The 20208-nt window shown below is 62.2% G+C and overlaps 1 protein-coding gene across 8 annotated transcripts; it reads right to left on the bottom strand.

Moving 5' to 3' along the window:
• Window positions 1–1069: 1069 nt before the first annotated feature.
• FGFR3 (fibroblast growth factor receptor 3) lies at window positions 1070–19494 on the bottom strand. Of its 8 annotated transcripts, XM_023549708.2 has the most exons (18): window positions 19386–19494; window positions 11755–12024; window positions 11341–11394; window positions 10849–10851; window positions 8966–9135; window positions 8751–8874; window positions 8468–8658; window positions 6389–6533; window positions 5680–5870; window positions 5256–5401; window positions 4701–4822; window positions 4506–4616; window positions 4119–4309; window positions 3788–3910; window positions 3584–3654; window positions 3253–3390; window positions 2964–3069; window positions 1070–2843 (listed from the first exon to the last, which is right to left on the bottom strand). In XM_023549708.2, exons 1-18 carry the CDS (start codon window positions 19492–19494, stop codon window positions 2697–2699), a joined length of 2412 nt encoding a protein of 803 aa, XP_023405476.1. In that variant the 3' UTR covers window positions 1070–2696. The 8 variants fall into 8 exon arrangements, with proteins under 8 accessions (XP_023405476.1, XP_023405471.1, XP_023405472.1 ...); XM_023549703.2 differs by lacking the exons at window positions 6389–6533; window positions 10849–10851 and adding an exon at window positions 7221–7371 and having other exon boundaries at window positions 8966–9144; window positions 11338–11394; XM_023549704.2 differs by lacking the exon at window positions 10849–10851 and having other exon boundaries at window positions 5256–5404; window positions 8966–9144; window positions 11338–11394.
• Between the last annotated feature and the right edge of the window lie 714 nt (window positions 19495–20208).

Here is a 20208-nt window from a genome sequence, read left to right as displayed (position 1 = left end):
AGCGAGCGGGGAGGACACCGAGGCCCAGAGAAGGAGGGGTGGGCAGTGCCGGGCTCAGGCTCCAGCCGGTCCACCAAGACATGGCCGCCTGTCCCTAAAGACACCCTGGTCTTCCCCTGGGCCTGGCCAATTTATCCTCCACCTCCCCCAAGAAGCCTTCCTGGACTTATTCTCCACCAGGTGGGGCCCAGGTGTGACCCGTTCCCGTTCCCACCGTCCTGGTGTCTTCCTGCTCCCTCAGTGTGAACTGGAGAGTGGGGGATGTCCTGTGGCTCGTCGCTGGGACCTCAGCACTGGCCAAACGCCAGCACGCGGCAGGAAGGGCCGCGGGGGTGTGGGGTCAGCAAGAGGCACTGGTGAGCGGCAGCGGGAAGGCCTGGCTTACCTGCAGCTTCACCGGGGGTCTGGAGCAGCTCACCAGGGGCACACCTGGAAACCTGCCACTCCACAGCAGGTGGGGCAAGAGGGTGATAAGGTGAAGGCCTCAGAACCTACTGGAGGTGTCTGGACATGATCCACTCCCCATAGCCAGCATCCACCTGGAACCGGACACTCAGCGTCCACCAGGGGACGCTGCTTCCCCAGCGCTCTTCCTCCGTGAGCCCATCAACACTGGATGGGGCACTCAAGTGCCCAGGGACTGGCACAGCCCTTGGTCCCTGGTGTGTCTATCTCCATGCCTCCCCCTATGAACACTGACTCTCCTGTGTTCCCTGCCCTCCAGGGTCCCAAAGACCAAGGCAACGAAGACCACCGGTGGCCTTGAGGTTCTGCCCTGCCTGTGCCAGGGCCCCAAGCGACTTGCCACACTGGATCGCCCTCTGGCTTTCCTTTCCAGTGTCAAGGCCAGAAAGGCCTGAATGGAAACCCCGAGGCCATGACCCAGGCAGCTGGTCCCCTTTGAGCCTCTGGGCAGAGCAGAACATCCCTCTGGGACCCCATGACCCCTTCTGCCCTGGGGGGGGCAAATGACAGAGCCCATCCAGGAAGGCTGAGGACACCAAGCTGCCCGGGAGCCCAGAACAACAGAGGGCAAGAAAGCACACAGTAGGGGTTCGAACCAGTCATTTCTCTTTATTTTTTGCAAAGTAGGTCTGCCAGGTTAACGAAAGCAATCTGCCGGTTTGGGCCGACACCTTTGGCCACGACACGGCTGAGCCCCGAGATCAGAGACTGCCCTGGCCACCTGCCCTGCGGCGGCCAGCCCATGAACACAGGGACAGCCACCCAGACGCGGGGCCTGGTAACAGTACAAAAAGTAACAAAACAGAATTCACGGATTTCTCTCCCGAGTTTTGAAAGGTAGCAGCCCAGGCTATAAACGTCTAAAGCATTGCGTAAGAAGTGTTAAGTCTACATCAAATACATCTCGTAAAAACTCAATAAATTATATATATAGATATATATAAACTTGTAACATCTAATAACAACTGAACATGCATGCAGGGCCAGCCCCCTGGCTGGAAACTGCCCACACCCAGAACAGGCGGCAATTAGAACCTGTATAAAAATCCCAAGGCATCTTGAAATGCAAAAAATAAATCTCCTAAGGAAAAATCCTGCAGAAATCCAAGTCCCCTGCAAAGGAAGGCCAAAGGAAATAAAACATCCTCCCTTGAATCACTTCAGACGCAATGATCTTTTAGGGTGCGGGGGGGCGGCTCTGGCCTGGGGGGCAGACTGGCAGCGGGGGACCCAGCGCCCACCACCGCTGCATGCACATTCGCGCAATCCCTGTAAATGCGGCATAAATTTTCTCAGCTGTTAATAAGTTAAAACTTAAATCTCTCTGCTGTTTGGCTGGCTAAACCTATGAACATGGCATGGATGAGGACTCAAAGGTCGATAAATAGCTTTACAAATATACATTCCAGGTACAATTTTTAAAACAAAACTGTGATATCAGGTAATCGGCTTATTCTTATATCTGCATCACCCACGGGGGTCTCGCCCACTGAAGCACTCCCTCCTGCACCCCCAGGGTCCTGGGCCTCAGCTGTACCAGCCTTTTCTTCTTCCACATAGGTATTTCTATATATATATTTGTATGTATATATCCCATATACACGGTATTTATCTATATAAATGTATACACACTTCTGCAATAAACCTTTCGGATAGAAGTAAAGGCTCTCCTGCCTTCAGGTACCCGTAATTTCAGTCTCCAGGGGACAGGGTGGGAAGTGGGGAGGCCTGGAGGTTGGGGGGGCTGCTCGCTGACACTCATCCCTCACTGCAGGCACAAGGTGCCATCTGGCCAGAGGCTTAACCCACCAGGAGGGGCTGCCCTACAGGCTCAGCTTTGGGAGGCGATGGCCATCCCACCCTGTGATATTCCCTGTCGGGTGGCACTGGGGGACAAGGGGGCAGTCTGGCCCAGCTCCCCACCCCAAAGGGCTCCACAGGGAACCTCCTTACGTTCTATATTTGGTCCCCCAGAATGAAGGCCCCTAGGTGCTACAGGCACAGACGGCGCTGGGCACGAGGGTCTTGTACAGCAGCTCGGGGCAACCTGGGGGCCGCAAGACTCTCTCTCTCTCTCTCACACACACACACACACACAGTTTCTGTCTATCCATCCATCCATCTGTACTAGGGCCCAGGCCCAGGGCAGTGGGCCTCAGTGATCAACTGCACAGGCAGTGGCTGGGTGGGGGGCCGGTCTCACATTGGCGGGGGCTCAGTCAGGTGGCCCTTCACGTCCGCAGAGCCCCGCTGCTGGGGGGGGCAGGCAGCAGAAGGTCGTGGGCAAACACAGAGTCATCGCCCGAGGAGCCGGAGCTGGGTGTGTCCTGGCCACCAGGCGAGTACTGCTCAAATGGCACTGACAGGTCCAGGTACTCCTGTGGGCAGGGGGCTGTCAGCACTGTGGCCCCGCGCCCTCCTTCCCATCACTGCCCCTGGCTCAGGCTGTGCCCCAGGAGGCCCGGCTCCCCGTGTGGGCCCCGGGGCCTGACACTCACGTCAGTGGACGTCACAGTGAGCACACGGTCCAGGTCCTCCACCAGCTGCTTGAAGGTGGGCCGCTGGGAGGGCACAGCATGCCAGCACTCTCGCATGATCATGTACCTGCAGAGACGGGCGCTCAGCCACCCCACGCCCAGCCGGCAGGCCTGCACCCCCCACGCTTGCTCAGGAACGTCCTTCAGCCACCTGCACCCTCACCCTGCCTTGGTCTGCCCAGCACCAAGGCTGGGATGGCAGCCCACCCTCCCGGACAGGCCATGAGGGTGGGTGGTGCGCGGGGCTCACAGGTCGTGTGTGCAGTTGGCTGGCTTGTCCATGCGGTGGCCTTCCTTGAGCAGCTTGAAGAGCTCCTCCACGGGAATGCCGGGGTATGGTGAGCCCCCCAGCGTGAAAATTTCCCAGAGCAGGACACCAAAGGACCAGCTGCGGGAGGGGGCCGCGATGCTGTCAGCGAACCCACCCCCGGAGCCACCCCGTCAGGACGAGACTGAGGCCTGACGGGGGCTGGCAGGGGTATGGGGGTCTTTCCCCGGCCTCTAACCCCCCTGCCCTGGAGCAGCATGCCCCATACAGCTCCCCCACCCCTCGGGGCCTGGGGACTGGAGGCAACACATACACGTCACTCTGGTGGGTGTAGACTCGGTCAAACAGAGCCTCGGGTGCCATCCACTTCACGGGCAGCCGGCCCTGGGGGGAGGGGAAGGTGTGTTAGGCTGCCAGGTGGCCTCCTGACTGGGGCCCCACCTGCCTGGTCCCCCTACCTGCCCGGCTCCCTCCCCGACCTGCCCAGCCCTACTCTCCAACCCCGGGTTGGGCTCACGTTGGTGGTCTTCTTGTAGTAGTCCAGGTTGTGCACATCCCGGGCCAGGCCAAAGTCAGCTATCTTCATCACGTTGTCCTCTGTCACCAGCACATTGCGGGCGGCCAGATCCCTGTGGATGCACTGGGGGTGGGGAGCAGGGACTGAGACCACATCCCATCAGCCCGACCCCAGCCCCTCCCTGCAGCAGCCTGCTCTGTGATCTGCCCCCACCATGGCCCATGCCCCACAGGCCCCCATCGCCCCCGCTCAGCCTCTTCCCGGGGCAGTTTGCTCTGGCTCACAGCCAGCCACCACCTTGGGGTCACCCCCACTCCCGCCCCCCACTCACCTTCTGGGAGGCCAGATACTCCATGCCCCGTGCCACCTGGTAGGCACAGGACACGAGGTCCTTGAAGGTGAGCTGCTCCTCAGGCAACTTGCAGGTGTCAAAGGAGTAGTCCATGCCCGGGGGCCTCCGCGCCCGAAGGTACTCCCGCAGGTTGCCCTTGGCCGCGTACTCCACCAGCACATACAGGGGCCCTGCAAGTGCAGTGTGTCAGAGGAGACCGGGGCCCAGAAAGAGGAAGCCCCCGGCTGCTGGATGCAGGGAGCCAGGGACTTGCTTCCCTGAAAAGCCAGCGCTCGGAAGGAGGAGACATCCGCCCCCCGGCCCCCAGCCCACCCACCTGCCCCGGCCCGCCCACCGCCCCTGGCGCCCATCGCCCCCTGCACTCACCGCCCTGCGTGCAGGCCCCCAGCAGGTTGATGATGTTCTTGTGCTTGCCAATCATCTTCATCATCTCCATCTCTGACACCAGGTCCGAGAGGTCCTTGTCCGTGGCATCGTCTACTCACGGAAGGTGGGGCATCAGGGCCTGCCTCCCCCGCCCCAGCTTGGGCCCAGGCGCCCCTGCTGGCCTCCCTCGCTCACCTTTCAGCATCTTCACAGCCACAGTGACAGGCTTGGCAGCCCGCTCTTTGTCGATGCCGATAGCCTCTGCCATGACCACCTGGCCGAAGCAGCCCTCCCCCAGGGGCTTGCCCAGGGTCAGCCTGGCAGAAGACACAGGAGGCGGGGATGAGCCCTCCCACCACTCAGCGCCCCTCCACACCTGTGCTCCTGCCTCTGCTCCTCCCTAGCCCCACCTTCCGGGCCCAGTGCCACCACCTCCAGGAAGCCCTCCATGCTCAGCTCTGCTTGTGAGATGAGGAACATTGCTCCTTGAACCTCCTGCCCTTTGGCCTCCAGACACGGCTCCTATCTCAGGGGCACCTCCCGCTGGCCTGGCTTTCTCCATGAGGTCCCAGCCCCATATCTACATTCTCCATGTCCCCTAGATCCTACCCAACTCCCCGCTCCCTGACCACAAGACCCCACCCTGTATGTGCTCACCCTTCCCCCAGGCCAGGCCCTGCAACCTCACACTGTTCTCATTACCACCTGCCCAGGTGCCCCTCAAAACCCTGTGTGCACCCCCTCACTGACCGGGCGCGGGACAGCTCCCACTTGGGGTCGGCAGGCAGCTCGAGCTCAGAGACGTTGGCCAGCGTGGGGCCCTCCCCCGAGGACAGCCTGGCCATGCGCACCAGTGGCGTGTTGGAATTCATGGACGAGTTGGACTCCAGGGACACCTGCTTGGGTCGGCAGGGCCAGGTTGGTGCCGTGGGGTGCACAGTTGGGGCAGAGTGGGCAGGGGGTGGGGCACTGGGCTGGGAAAGGGAGTGTTCAGACCTCCGTATGGTGTGAAGTGAAAATTCAAAATAAAATGTTTTGTGCCACAAAGCAACGGGGCCCCACGTGCTGAACACAGAAGGCCAGGCAGAATGTCTCAGCTGTGGGGGCTGAGGGGCGGGTGCAGGGGGTGGCGGGCCCTGGGCTGGCTCAGAACCTGGTATCTACTTTCTGTTACCTGTCGCTTGAGCGGGAAGCGGGAGACCTTGTGCACGGCGGGAGAGCCCAGGCCCTTCTTGGTCGGGCTGTGCAGCCGGCACAGGGTCACGGCCACCACCACCATGATGAAGAAGAAGAAGCCTGCCCCGTAGCTGAGAACGCCTGCGTACACGCTACTGGCCTCGTCCGCCTCCGCCAGCTCCTCCTCAGCTGCAAAGACATGGGCGTTGGGGCCAGCCCGCCGCCCACTGCCCTCACTGCCGCTGCAGCCCCAGGCACCAATGGGGGGGCTCGGCCCCCTCATGGGGACCAGGGCTCCTGGGGGGCAGGGGACCGAGGCCTCGATGCCTCCACTCAGTGACGGTACTACAGTCAGAAATGCCTGTAAGCAGGGAGGAGGCAGACCCAGAGAATGAGCCCAGCGAGCCAGTAGCACCCACACTGCCACCCAGGTACCCAAGAGATGCCAAAACCGCCGGAGCAGAGCTGCTGGAGGCCCGCTGGGACAGTAGGGGACTTGGAGGAAGGCACCCCTGGAGCCAAGACACAGCCAAGGCAGGCTTTGCTCCCACACCAGGTACAGGGCCAGGCTCGAGGGTTCTGTAAGGAGGGGCAGCCGAGAGCCGCTGGGGACTCCCACCTGTGCCCGGCGGCTGTGGCATGTCCCAGGCAGCGTCCCACACCCAAGAGGACAAGAGCAGAGCAAGCAGCATCGAAGGAGCCAGTACCTGGCAGCACCACCAGCCACGCAGAGTGATGGGAAAACCCGATAGAATTGCCAGCCAGACACGTGTACTCCCCCGCATCCTCAAACGTGACATTGCGCAAGGCCAGAACCTCTAGCTCCTTGTCGGTGGTGTTAACGCCTGCCGTCTACGAAGAGAGAACAGAGCGCGATAGGCGAGTGCCAGCACCCCCGGGGGCTCCGCAGCCGAGTCCACGCGGCGACGATCCAGCCAGGCTGCAAGGAAAACGCCGCCGCCACCACCGCCGCCACGGCCTCCGCGGCCGCCGCCTCCTGTGGCGCCGCAGGAGCCGGAAGCCAAGGCCCTCCACCGGCGAGAGTCCTCTGTCCCAAGGGAGCGGCAGGCGTGCGGCTAGGAGCGCGCCGCGCAGGTGCAACATGCAGAGTTAGGAGTTAGCGTAGCGACTGGGTAGAGGGTGCAGGCGGGGTGGGGGGAGCGGGGGAGAACAGAAGGACAGGCAGACAAGACGTGAACAGGCAGCAGAGCTCGTGGCTGAAGACAGAAAAGGCTGGAACAGCAAACGCTCAAATAGCGTGGGGCGCGGCCCCTGCTGGCGCCAGGAGCTTCCTGGGAGTGTGTGGGCGTGGGGAGGATCGGTGCAGGCCACGGCGGCTCGAAGGGGGCTTGGGCACACTGGAGGCGCGAGGAGCCAGCGCTCAGGAGGCGGCCACGTCAGGAGCAGCGAGCAGCACGGGGCGGGGAGCGAGAGAGACCAGAGCGAGCATGCGGGTGGGCGAGCGTGCGGGCAGGCGCGTGGCCAGGGCATTGGAGCCGGAGCTCGGCGTGCCAGGCAGGCGTGGGACAGAGTCGTTACCTGCTGGGGGCCCGTGAACACGCAGCCAAAAGGCCTTCTCGGCCACGCCTATGAAATTGGTGGCTCGACAGAGGTACTCGCCCCCGTCCCGCTCGGACACATTGGCCAGGCGGAGGCGCGCGTCAGCCTCCGCACTCTCACTGATCCAGGACTGCGGGGACAAGAGACCCGGCTCAGGCGCGCCTCCGCGGCTGCCCGCGCGAACCCAGGCCGGGCTGCGGCAGCCATAGCCCGGTGTGAGTGTCGTGGGGACGCGAGCCTGGCTCCAGCCCCAGCTATCCTCGCCCAGCATGCCACACAAGGGCGGCCCCAGCCATGAGGCAGGAGACCCCTGAGGAAAGGGTGTGGAGCCCAGAAGGCTGCCTGGAGGAGGCGTACAGGCAGGTTTTGGTTTCATAGGAGATGCTTTTTCTGCATCTGCACCCCATAACTCAGAGCCAGGCCCTGGGCAGGGGCCCCCCAAGGCTGAGCATGGTGGGGAAGGGCTGCTCTGAGCCCACCCTGGCTGTGCCCACCCCACCCGTGCCCACTCCTGGGGTCTTAACTAGGCTCGCCGCAATGCCATCCAGTGCCATCCGGGCCAAAAGCATGTGTGTTCACGTGTGTGTGCATGAGGACCAGCGCCGACGGAACCCCCCCTCCTGTGCTGTTGGCCTCTCCCTCTCGGCCCCAAGCGACTGCTCCCACCCCCACTGCCCGTTTTGTCTCCAACAGATGTTTCTCTTTGAGCTTTGAGTGTCGCAACCATCCCCACTCGGCGGCCCCCACCCCGTGCGGCCGTGGGAACAGAGCTGACACCGTCCCGGCCCGAGGGAGGCGGGCAGGGTGGGAAGTCCACGCCACGCTCATATGCTGTGCATGCTCCATCAGGGCCAGCTTCAGGAGCAGCCACCCAGTCCCTTTAGCTTAGTGTCCCCTCTACCAGGGTGCTGCTGCAGAGGGAGCTGGGAAGGCCCTTCAGGCATTCTCTAGCCACCCTCCAGCCTGGGTGGCATTTTGGTCACCAGGCCTCCGAGACTCTGAGCCCAGTCTAGCCCAGAGGCCTGGGAGGACGACTCAGCCCGCCTTCAGGTTGTGGGCCTTCAACTGGCTGAGGCCAACTCTCGATGGCAGACAAAGAAACTGAGCCTTGAGCACGCTAGGACTTAAACCCCAGCCTCCCCCAAAAGCAGCCTTCTTGCTCCCCAGGCCCAGACTCCTAGTACTGCTCCCCCGTGCTTCATCCCCTTGCCCCAGCAGGTCCCCACCTTGAGCACAGTGACGTAGGGTGTGCCGTCGGGGCCCACCTTGCTGCCGTTCACCTCCACGTGTTTGAGCCACTGGATGTGGGGCTGGGCGTCGCTGTATACCTTGCAGTGGAACTCCACGTCGCTGCCCAGCACTGCCGTCTGGTTGGCTGGCAGCCCTGCCTGCAGGATGGGCCGGTGCGGGGACCGCTCTGTGGGCGCAGACGGGGCTCAGGGGCTGCTGGGCCATGCCCACCTCCCCACCAGGTGACCCATTCACCCGCGAGCCGAGCCCGAGTCTCACCGAGCACATCCAACGTGTACGTCTGCCGGATGCTGCCGAACTTGTTCTCCACCACACACGTATAGTTGCCCCGGTCGGAGGGCACCACACTCTCCATGACCAGACTCCACTGCTGGTGCCGCAGCTGAAGGTGACACGTGGGGTGAGCGGGCGATGGCATGGCCCATGGGGCCAGCACAGAGCCTGGGTGAGCGCCTGCCCACCACCCAGCTCACCTTGATGCCCCCAATGCGGTGCTCGCCACGGAATTCCTTGCCGTTCTTGAGCCACGATATGGAGGGTGTGGGGTTGCCAGCGGCCGGGCAGCGGAAGCGGACGGTGTTGGCCGCTGGCACGGCCAAGAGCTTTTTGTCCATGCGCTCAGGCCGTGTCCAATAAGGGGCTCCTACAGGCAGAGAGGGGCATGAAGGTCATAACCTCGCCCCCCTCAAAAAGTGCCCACCCCCCGGCCTCAGTTTCCCTTCCAGCGTAGGGAATTGTTCTCGCTAGGTGCCGTTGAGTCGGTCCCGACCCACAGAGACCCTATGTACAACAGAACGAGACACTGCCTGGTCCTGCGCCACCCTCACAATTGTTGACGAGGTTTCGAGGACCTCTTTCGGGGCTAGACAAGGCTCCTAGCAGACCTGGCGCCACGTGCCAAATCCCTCAGGGCGTCCCTGGAGCCGGCTCCTCCAGCCTGGTGTTCCCTCCCCTCCAGTCTCCTCCAGGGGAGGGGTCCAGGGCACCCCACCCTGGCCTCGGTGACTTTGGGACACAGGGTGCCCCCAGGCAGGCCCACAGAGGGAAGCCGGCGTCACCTCGGCTTGGCCACTCACACACTATATGTGTCCTCTGGACTCAGCTGACAAAGGTCAGACCCAGAGAGGGAGCAGGCTGGCCCAGGTCATGCCACCCAGCCGGGTGGACGAGCCAGGGCAGGCCCTGGGAGCAGATCACCAAGAGGCTGAGTGAGATCCAGCCGCCTACGGGAGAAGTCGCGATGGCAACAGCCCATCAGATTTCTGCAGAGACCCTCAGCCCCCCCTTTGGTGCACCGGGGCACCATGGCGTGTGCACGGTGATGATGGCCCTGCCTGTCCCCTCCGTTCTCAGTGCTCAGGGCCACTGCACCACCCCCACCCTCATAGCCCAACTGGTTTTTCTCCTTCCTCTGAGCTGGGTGGAAGCTTCCTTCATGCTGGGACTCGTGGGGAGGGAGGGCGGGGACGGCCCCTTGGGAGGGAGGCAGCAGGGGTGCAGCAAGGAGAGGGCTCGGCCTTTGGCAGGAAGGAGGACCCTCCCCACCGTGACCACACAGCCAGGACCCATCCATCAAATGGAGAACACTGAGCTCAGGGGCTGGGTGCACTGTGGATGCCATAAGGAAGGGTACTTCCTAGAGCTTTGTGCTCCCCACCCGTGTTTCCAAGGCTGGGGCGGGCAGAGACCCCCAGCATGACCAAATGAGAGCCTGGGGGGCTCCCCAGGACTAGGAGCCATGCCAGGGACTGTTTCCGAGGGACCTGGAGACTGTGCTGACTCAAAGCTGCCCACTGTCAGATGGAGACTTCTGGAAGGTGGCCCTGCCACTGACCCTCAGAGCCCCTGAGCTCACACAGGACGGAAACGCCAAACACCCGCCTCAAACGGCCAGAACAGGAACTTGGGGTTGGGCACAGACTCTCGGGAAGGCATGAAGGAGCATGTGGACAGGGGAGGGGACGGCTGTGGCTGCTGAGCCAGAAATCTGGCTCGGAACTTCCTGGCAGCCAAAGAGAAAAGGGAAACAAGGAAAAGCCCAGCAGCTCCCTGGGGATGCAGAGCCTTTTCCGACCTTGGTCCTGGAGGGAGCCCTTTCCCTGGTGGCTCCTGCTTGGCGGCCCCACCCCCAGGGACCCCGAGTCCCCAGAGCAGTGCTTTTCTCCCTGGGCTCGTTGTCCCAGTCTCCTGCCCTTCTCCATCTCCCTGGTCGATTTTCTATGCCCATCGTGTCCCAGAGGGGAAGCACCTGGGCCAGGCACAGACAGAGGGCTGAGTCAACCCCCGTGTTATGATGGGGTCCCCTCCAGGCAGACGTCTACCCCACACCAACCCTTATCTGCACATGGACATCCACCAGCTCCTCCAGACCAGATGCCCCAGCTCCCTGCCTGTCCCCTCCACTGCTTCCAACACCGGGGGCACTGTCCCCCCCTGCCTTCACAACACGCCCTACCAGGCATCCCTGACCCCACAGCCGCCATCGGCTCCGGTCTGAACTGTCGCAGTTGCCTCTGCTCCCCCACCCCTGCTATCACTCACCCCACAGTTGCCGTGTTCTACTCACACTTAAAATGGCCCCAGCTCACCCAGAGTCCATGTCAAGATCTTCACAGCACCCACGGGCCTCACTGTCCCAGCCCCACTGACCTTTTTACCCTGGGCCTCAGTCTCCCCACCTGCAGTATGGGTCACCTTCCTACTTCTGGCCTGCCACCCAGGGCCCAGGGCTTCCCCAGACGGCCTATACCTGGGGAGGGTGGGGTTTGGCAGGAGAGCAGGTGGTCCCCGAGCCTTGCTCAGAGTCAGCCACCTCCCAGCCCTGTGTGTGTCTGGGACCTGGTCTCACCTGTATCCTCAGCCTCGTCCTCACTGTCTTCGTCATCTCCCGAGGACGGAGCATCTGCCAAGCAGGAGAGTGGGGGTGTATGGGTGGTGGGCCCGTGATGGGCAGCCGCCCGGCACCTGGACCCCATGCCCACCACTTCTCAGCTTTGACGTTGAGTGTCTTTTTCCTCCCAGCATCTCAGTCTCTGGCCTGCCCAGGAGGTCCTCAGAGGTGGGGCTGGAGGCCCCATATTCAGACAGCCCCTCCTGGGGGCAGACCCTCCTCTCAGCTTCAGCACCTCCAACCATTAAGACACTCGACGGGCACATCGCAGCCACCACTTGGAGACCCCTGCCCACTGGCCTCTCCTGCAGCCACCCCAGCCACGTGGGGGAGCTCAGCCAGCCAAGCCTCCTCCACCTGGTTGGTGCTTACCTGTCACCCGCACGCTGAAGCGGCACAGGATGCGCTGGGTGAGCCGCTGGCGGCAGCTGTACGCGCCAGCGTCCTCGTGGGAGGCGTTGAGCACCTGTAGCCTCTGCAGCCCCACCAGGATGCGGTCCGAGGGCACTAGCCCCAAGCCGTCCTTCACCCAGATGGTGGGTCCTGGGGTACTGCCCATGGGTGGGTGGCAGGTCAGCTCCATGGTGTCCCCACTGCCAAAGACCAGCTGCTCTTTCTGGCCAGGCTCAGGCTCCAGGGCCTCTGCAGGGAGCATGGGCAACCATGAGACCACAGAAGGCCCCATGTTTACGCCGATTTTACAGATACCAGTAGAGGCCGCACGCAGCAGGGGGTGTCTGGGGCCTGGAGCGCAGAGGGCTCTACCAGAGAGCATGGCTCAAGCCAGCGGCCAGCAAACTGTTCCCCCAAAGGCCAGACGACCAGGGTTTCCCACTCTGCTACACAATCTCTGTCACAGTTACTCAACTGTCAGTGTGATACAGAGCAGCCATAAAAATAAAAAGTCACGGTAGACTCAATTCTGACTCAGGGTGACCCTGTGTGTGTCAGAGTAGAACTGTGTTCCACAGGCTTTTCTTTCCTTTTTAAATATTTTATTGTGTTTTCAGTCAAGGTTTACACAGGACTTTAGGGTCCCATTCAACAATTTCTACACAAGTTGTTCAGAGACATTGGTTACATTCTTTACTATATGCCCTGGTTGCTCCCTTTCTATTAACCTAGTTTCCCTGCCCCCTTATGTTATCATCTTTATTATAGGGACTAGTTTTGGTTCAAAGTTTAAAACGTATCTCGGGGCAATAGTCTCCTGGTGTCCTCTAGCCTCAATCAGTCCAGTAAGTCTGTGTTTTTGGTTTTTCTTTTCCTTCTAAGATTTTAAGATTTTCGATGACTGCTCTGACAGGGAACACAACAGAGAACCCCTGAGGGAGCAGGAGAGCAGTGGGATGCAGACCCCAAATTCTCATAAGACCAGACTTAATCGTCTCACTGAGGCTAGAAGGACCACAGTGGTCACAGCCCCTAGACCTTCTGTTGGCCCAGGACAGGAACCATTCCCGAAGCCAACTCTTCAGACATGGAGTGGACTGGACAATGGGTTGGAGAGGGATGCTGGTGAGGAGTGAGCTTCCTGGATCAGGCGGACACTTGAGACTATGTTGGCATCTCCTGCCTGGAGGGGAGATGAGGGGGTGGAGGGGGTTAGAAGCTGGCGAAATGGACATGAAAAGAGAGAGTAGAGGGACAGAGCAGGCTGTCTCATTAGGGGGAGAATAATTGGGAGTGTGTAGCAAGGTGTATATGGGTTTTTGTGTGAGAGACTGACTTGGTTTGTAAACTTTCACTTAAAGCACAATAAAAATTATTAAAAAAAAAAAGAATTTAAGGTTTTGTTCCACATTTTTCTCCCATTTTATCAGGATCCACCCATCGTGCCCTGATCAGAACGGTAGGTAGTAGTAGCCGGGCACCATCTAGTTCTTCTGGTCTCAGGGTAGCTAAGGCTGTGGTTCGTGTAGACTATTGGTCCTGCAGACCAGTTTCTTCTTTGAATTTTTGGTTTCCTTCTTTCTCTTCGGATCCGAATGGGTAGAGACCAATCGTTGTATCTTTCCATAAGGTTTTTGACAGCTGGTTTTTCAGAAGTAGTTTGCCAGGCCTTTCTTCCGAGGCACCCCTGGATAGACTTGAACCGTCAACCTTTTAGTTAGCAGCTGAGTGCATTCACTGTTCTTGCCACCCAGGGGCCCTGAAAGCAGCCCTAGATAACATGTAAACAAATGGGTGTGGCTGTGTTCCAATAAAGCTTTATTTAGGGGCACTGATACTTGGATTTTATATAATTTTCATGTGCCATAAAATATTATTCTTTGGATTTTTTTTTTTCAACCATTTAGAAACATGAAAACCGTTCTTAGCTCATGGGCCTTATGGAAGTGGGTGGTAGAGCATAGTCTGCAGACCCTTGATTAAATGGGGGCACTGAGGTGGGAGTAACAGGGTGAGGGCTAAGCCCAGACTCCTCGGAGGGGAGATTTACCCCAGGAAACGATCCTTCTCAGAGTTTCTCCCCCCAAATCATCCCACTGTTGTCAACATCAGCTCAGGCCGTGAGAGAACAGATTGCTTTCTTCTTAGCCTGTTGTTGTTGTTAGCTGCCTTCAAGTCCAGCTTCAAAGTCAGTAACAATGTTGCTGAAACTTCAACACCATTATAAGCAGAAGCAATTAGTGCACCCCACAGGGGTCTATTTGCCTCAAGCTAGGAGTAGGGTGGAGGGTGCACTGACAGAAGGCCCCCACCCAGCTGCATGCAGAACCAGAGCATCTTACATGCAAAACACACCTCAACGAGGTTTGTCGGAGAAACCACACACTAAGAAGAAACCAAAAACATAAGAGATGCCAGGCTGGGCCACTGGGTCTCCCGTGGCCAGGTAGTTCACGGGCTCCTGCCTGCAGGAGTCTTGGAGCCCCCATTTAACAGATGAGAACACTAAAGATGAGGGAGGAAGCCACCCAAGGTCACCCAGTGACTGGGGAGAACGGGGCTGTAGAGCCCAGCCGAGGAACCCAGGCGGCTTCACCCTCTAGGTGCCAGGAAGGTGGGGTGAGGGTCATCAAGAGGGGATGCATGCAGGTGGCCCCCTGGCTTCCAGGGGGCCTCCAGCAGTGCCCAACACCATCTCCAGTGGTCATTGGCTGCCCAGCTCCTGAGGGGCCACCAGACCCTCGTGGAGAATGGGGATGCACCACCGGTGGGGCTGACTGTCCCCCCAGGTCTCCCTGCCAGGGCCAGACAATGACCAGGGCAGGCAAACAGCCTGGGCTTGGGGCCCGGGACAGGGCTGGGTGGTCCCGCCTGGCGGGCCTCCTTCCCCAGGCCCAGCTGGGCCAGTCCAGCCCATTACTTGTCATTCTGCCGACGCGTGGCCTAGATTCGAGGTTTCAGCTGCCCACTCTGGCCACCAGTCTCTGGCTCCCCTGATGGGCCGGATTCTGCCCACCCCGCCTCGGCCAGCCCCACATCCATCCCTACCACCCATCTGGACCCTGCCAGCCAGAAGGGCCTACGCTCATCCCAGAAGCATCCACGGAAGGCTGCATCCCACGGGGACGCACAGCTCAGGACCAGCCCCTGAAGTGAGCTAGTGGTTAGGGGCTCTAGCCTGACACCTAGTCCTCTAGTCCTGGCCACTGCATCTACTGCAGACCACCCAGCACCGGGTACTGCTAGAGGCCCCCCAGAAGGCCCAGAACAGGCTGGTCGTGGCAGCCTCAGCTTCAGGCCTCAGCCCAAAGGCAACAACCGGCTGGTTCCGGTTTGGTCTGAGTGGCGATGGTGGGTCAAGCTGTCTGCACAAGTATTGCCTTCAACTTGGTCCAGCGAGGGCCTGGGGCCCGGGCTGTGGGACACTGAGTGATCCCCCAGGCCAGCCAGCCGCCGGTTACTTGGAGCAGGGATGGAAGGGGAGCAGGGCCTGCTGAGCTGGGAGAAGGGCCATCCACTCAGTCAAGGGCTGACCCCTGATGCTGCCCTCCCACCTTGTCCCACTGGCTGCCACAGAGGCCAGGGACCCCCTGGGGGGCACTGGGCAGACAGGAAATCTGCGCCTCCTTGCTATCCCATAAGACCCACCTGGAGCCAGCTCCAGGGGTGCACAAGGGAACCTGGGGGAGACCTGGCAGGGGAATGGCTGAGTGCAGGATAGTGTGGGGACTGGGTACCAACTGGGCCAGGGTCTGGCTCTACCTGGGGAGTTCCCGCAATGCTCCCGGCTCCAAGCCCCTGTGTGGCTGCCAGTCCCCCCTGGTGCCCTCTCCCACTTAGTGGTCCCAGAAAGGGGCCTTTCTGGATCAACAAGAGGGAGGCGCTGCCGACATCTATACGTCCACTGGTGCCCCCACACATCGGAGGTGGGTGGTGGGCAGGGGCAGAGCTTCTAACAGGATGCTGGCGTTACCCAAGGGTGCTGTGTCCTGGAGAGACCATGCTGGGCTTGGGGGAACATGCGGAAGAGATTAGGGGCCCAGGGCACCCAGTCATGTCTTCCTGCCATCCACTGGCCTCAGTCTCCCCAGCTGGGTCCAGGGCAATAAACTCACCTGGCATGACTGTCAAGGGCTAGGAGCCCAGGGAGGCTGCCACCACTGATTAGGGGGGCCAGAGAATGTGAAAGCAGGGGACCTGATGGAGAGAGACCCTGACGGCCCTCAGTCTATGCCCGGGGATGGGTGGCTGGAACCAGTCTGCTCAAGGGGGCAGCTCCCTGCCCTGGCGAAGTTTCCTCCTGGTTCTAGAACACTGTTCCAATGGATTGGGTAGCATGGGGGGTTGGGGGGGATTCAAACCAGTAAAAGAAGTTGCCATCAAGTCGACTCCAACTCATGGGACTCCCATGTCTGTCAGAGTAGAACTGTGCTCCACACCAGTTTCAACGGCTGATATTTTGGAAGTAGATCGCCCTGTCTTTCTTTCAAAGCGTACCTGGGTGGACTCAATCGCAAACCTTTTCGGTGAGCAACAGAGCTCCTGACCATTTGTGACACCCAGAAACTCCATCACAGGGGCCTTAAACATCAAAGCATCATTCACTGGTGCTGGGTGTGGAAACCGCTTCAAACCAACCCACTGGAAAGACTGCGTGGACTGGGATCTGCCGACCCGGAGGGATTTGGGTCGCAGAACAAAAGGGTCCTGTTCTTAGAAAGCACATGAAGCTCCAAGACACGTTGCTAGGTCTGTGATTTCAGTCTGAAAGGCGGGGGGCCACAGGTGTGGGCAACACTGACCCCGCAGCTCACGCCAGGAATGCGGCAAAGTTTCATAATAATGGGGGGGCAAAGGGGGTATCCGGAGGCTGGGCAGGCTAATGAGGGTTTACTGGGATTATCCGGCCTAATCCTGCCAACAACCCTGCAATTATTTCTTCTCCAGGACAGCTGAGGAAACTGAGGCTCAGAAAGTGTACCCAGAGGTTGGTAGTCAGCTGGCAGCCTCCAGCCACTCCCAGCCTCAGAGAGCCCTCTCAGGGCTGGGGTCAGGGATCCCTACCACCCAGGGGTAGCTTCAGGGCTCATTCACTTGTAAATCAACTCAGGTCACCATGCCAGGGAGTTTGAAGGGGGCACTCACCATCTGTGTCTGGGGGCCACTCTGGTCCCACTTCCCCAAGGAGACCCCAGGCCCAGAACGGCCCCAACCAGGAATGAGGGCGTGGTGAGGGAGGGGTGGACAGGGGAGCCTCGAGGGCCTGACAGGACTCAGAGGCCAGAGGCTCAGCCCCAGAGCAGCCTCCAGCTCCGCCCAGGTTAATGAACCACCCAGGGGCCCTCTGGGCTCAAAGTCCAGTTGCAGCTGCCCCTGTGGAGGGGGTTGGGGGAGGCTTCAGAGAGCGTCTTCCCGGTAAATGCCCTGGGCCCCCCCAAAGACCACTAGGGGTGGGATTCAGTCAGACTGGAGGAGGAGTGCCCCCCATCAACCTGTGACTTGGGGTACAGCTGGAGCAACTTAGGGTCCACCTGCAGGCCCCCCACCGTGAACACCACCCCATGTCCAGACAAGCTGCTCTGGCCAGGCCTGGAGTGGCCAGGGCCATCCTGCCCATCGGCCACCACCTGCCCGAGAGCCCTTGACCCCAGCCAGCTCTGGCTCCAAGATTTATGTTCCCCGGGAAAGCGCCAGCCTGGGCCTCTGTAAACTTCACGAGGTCTTTGTATTTTTACTGCTCAGCCCATCTCGTTAAGGAACCGGATTAAGTTTATTGACCTATCAATTCCCTACCTGTTTCAGCAGCTCCAATGCGGGGGCTGGGGGTCCAGACACAGCGCCGGAGAAGGGGCGGGGCGGCCTCTGTCCGTGCCCCAGAGGGGGCTGATCTGCTGGGGGTAGCGGCAGCCTCCCCAGGCTTTGCGCCGCGCCGCCGGGGACAGGGCCTCGAAGGCGCTGCCCTTTCCCGGTGGGGGATGGAGGGAGGCCCCTACCCCACCCCCGACGCCACAGAGGGGTCCTAGCGAGGGTCTGAGTCCTGCCGCGCCTGCCCCTCCGCCGGAGCTACTTGACATTCCCGGGCCGTAGGGAGTAATATCTTCATCTGAATGCGAATGCTAATACGGGGCTCCCCCCGCGGCCGCCTATTCGGCTACCCTGGAAGCAGGGGCTGTCCGAGCAGGCGGTAAAAGCGCGCGCTGACCTCCCGACGGCCTCTGTCACGCTGCTGAATGACACGCACATTCAAGCGGCGGGCCCACTTTCATTCATAAAAAAAAATGACATTGTTCCGGGAGGCTGCAGCCGCCGTAGGAGAAAGGGGCGCGAGGGGCGCGCGGAGGGGGCGGGCCGCCATCTGCCTCCTTCCTGCCCGCGGCCGGCAGCCTCCCTGGCACACCGCGCCCGCGGCCACTCAGCTCACACCTCCCCGCGAGGCCGCGCCGCCATCAATGCGCGGTCTGTGGCCGCGCCGAGGTACAAAAGAGCGGCTGTTCGGGGCCAGCCCGGGTGGGGCAAGAGCGCACCGGCGAGGGCCTCCCTGCAAGCAGCCCGCCAGCCAAGCCGGGCCAGGGCGCCCCGGGGCTGGGCAGGGATGGGGTCCAGCGCGCGCAGCCCCCCGCCCCGGCGCTCTTGACCTGCACCCTCTGAGGTTGACTATCCTAGGTGTCAGGGGCGCAGTCCCCGGCAGCCGCCCAGCCTGGCAGGGCGCGTGCGAGGGCGGGCGGCCCCCCGCCCCCCGGGGCGCTCGGCAGGGGGCGGCGTGCGCGCACCTCAGGGGCCGGCGCGTGTGCGGGCGGGACTCCGCGCAAGACGCGCTCCTGCCCCTCCCTGCCCTGCCATCACTAGCCCTTCGCCGGGACCCCAGCAGTGCGGCTGGACCTTGACCGTCAGCCCGGGCCGGCGGCCCCGAGTTCCTCGGACATGCGCCCCAACACCTCCCCGCGCCCCCGCCAAGCGTTCGGCGGGAGCCCCCAGGTGCAAGTCCCTTCGTCCCCCACTGGGGCCAAGGGCACTACAGCCTGCCTGGTGGGGGAGTGTTGGTACTAGGGGGTGTCAGCTGGTCACGCGGGCCACTGGACGGCTGGGCAGTGTCGCGGCCGTGAACACGGCCCGCGTTACGATCTGTCATACCCAAAGTACATGGCCTCCCGCTTCGGCCAGAGCTGGCCCTGGCAGGGGACGGAGAGGGTGGTGGGGGCTGCCAACAAGAAGAACTTTCTGTAGGCGTAGAACCCGCGGATCAACAATGGAAATCGTGGAAACTCCGCTCCCGCTCCCTCCCGACGGCGCCCGGGGGCAGACGGCGACTCCTCTGGGGAACCGCGGGGGGCAGGGGCTGGGACGCCACCGCTAAGCGCGGCTCCCCGCGGCGGCCTCGCACTTGGGTGGCAGCTCTGCGGCTCCAGGCGCCCCACAAACAGCCAGGCGCCCCACAAACAGCCGCGCCGCCTTCAGCCACGATCCCCGAGGAGAAGGGGCGGCGGAACCCGGGCCCTACCCCGCGGTCCCAGAGCGGGGACAGTGCCCTGCACCCCCGCCAACCCAGGCTCCCTTTCCGTCCCGACACCACTGCTTACCGGCCCTGGCCCCTGCCCCCGTCGAGTCCTTACCTGCCGCTCTCCTCACGACGCGTAGCTCTGTGCCCGGGGGCCCCGAGGCAGCGCCGGCCACGACGGCCACGGCCACGCAGAGAGCGAGGGCGCAGGCCGGGGCGCCCATGGCGGGGCTGGGGCCGCGGCGTCCTCAGGCAGCGCGCGCGGGCATGCTGCCCCCACCGCCCAGCTGGGGCACGGCGGGAGGAGGGCCCGCCCCGGAGTCTGCGGGAGGAGCAGGCGGCGCGTTACCGGGTAGACCGAGAGCGCAGGGGCGAGGGCCGGGCCTCTGCGCCCTGGTCCTCCGACACCCCGCCCGCCGCCGCCCAGGCTCCCGGGCCGCCTGGCGCCGCCGCTGCCTCCCCGCCGCAGTCCCTCCCTCCTCCTCTTCCCTCTTGGCGGCCGCAGAGCCCTCCCAGGGTGGCGGCGGCAAACTTTCCGGAGCGGGAAGCCCGGCCCGTTCCCGGGCCCTGCCGCAGAGATCGTTCCAGAGCCGAGCTGCGCGCCCGAGCCCCGCGCCCCCGGCCCCTCCGCGCTCTCCAGCCTCGCGCACCGACCTGGCGAGCTCAGGGCACGGCTCGCTGAGTACGGCTCCTGCTCCCTCTCGTTGCCCGCCGGCCCTGCGCCAGCCCCGTCCCTCCTGCCGTCGGTTCGCTGGGGGTCCTTCCGCCCGGCCGAGCAGGACTACGCGGCCTCAGATGCGCGCGCGGCGCCCGATACCCGCGCCGCCGCTGCAGCCACCGCGCACTGTGAGCCCCGGGAGCCCGGCGCGCGGCAGCCAGTGGGGGCGGCCCTCCAGCCCGCCCCGCCCCGCCCCCGCCCCCGCCCCCGCCCCCGCCCC

The sequence above is a fragment of the Loxodonta africana genome, chromosome 5 (assembly GCF_030014295.1).
Source record: "Loxodonta africana isolate mLoxAfr1 chromosome 5, mLoxAfr1.hap2, whole genome shotgun sequence".
Lineage (NCBI taxonomy): Eukaryota > Metazoa > Chordata > Mammalia > Proboscidea > Elephantidae > Loxodonta > Loxodonta africana.
Note: the sequence above shows the minus strand (reverse complement) of the source record. Positions and strands in the feature narration are given on the sequence as shown.

Excerpts from the sequence above, each read along its gene's own strand:
- FGFR3 (XM_023549703.2), bottom strand. The coding sequence starts at position 19,494 with ATGGGCGCCCCGGCCTGCGCCCTCGCTCTCTGCGTGGCCGTGGCCGTC. Across the intron at positions 9,145-11,337 it reads CGAGGCTGAGGATACAGGTG|TGCCTGTAGGAGCCCCTTAT; the intron begins AGACCAGGTCCC and ends CATGCCCCTCTC. Across the intron at positions 8,659-8,750 it reads GTACACGTTGGATGTGCTCG|AGCGGTCCCCGCACCGGCCC; the intron begins GTGAGACTCGGG and ends CTGCGCCCACAG.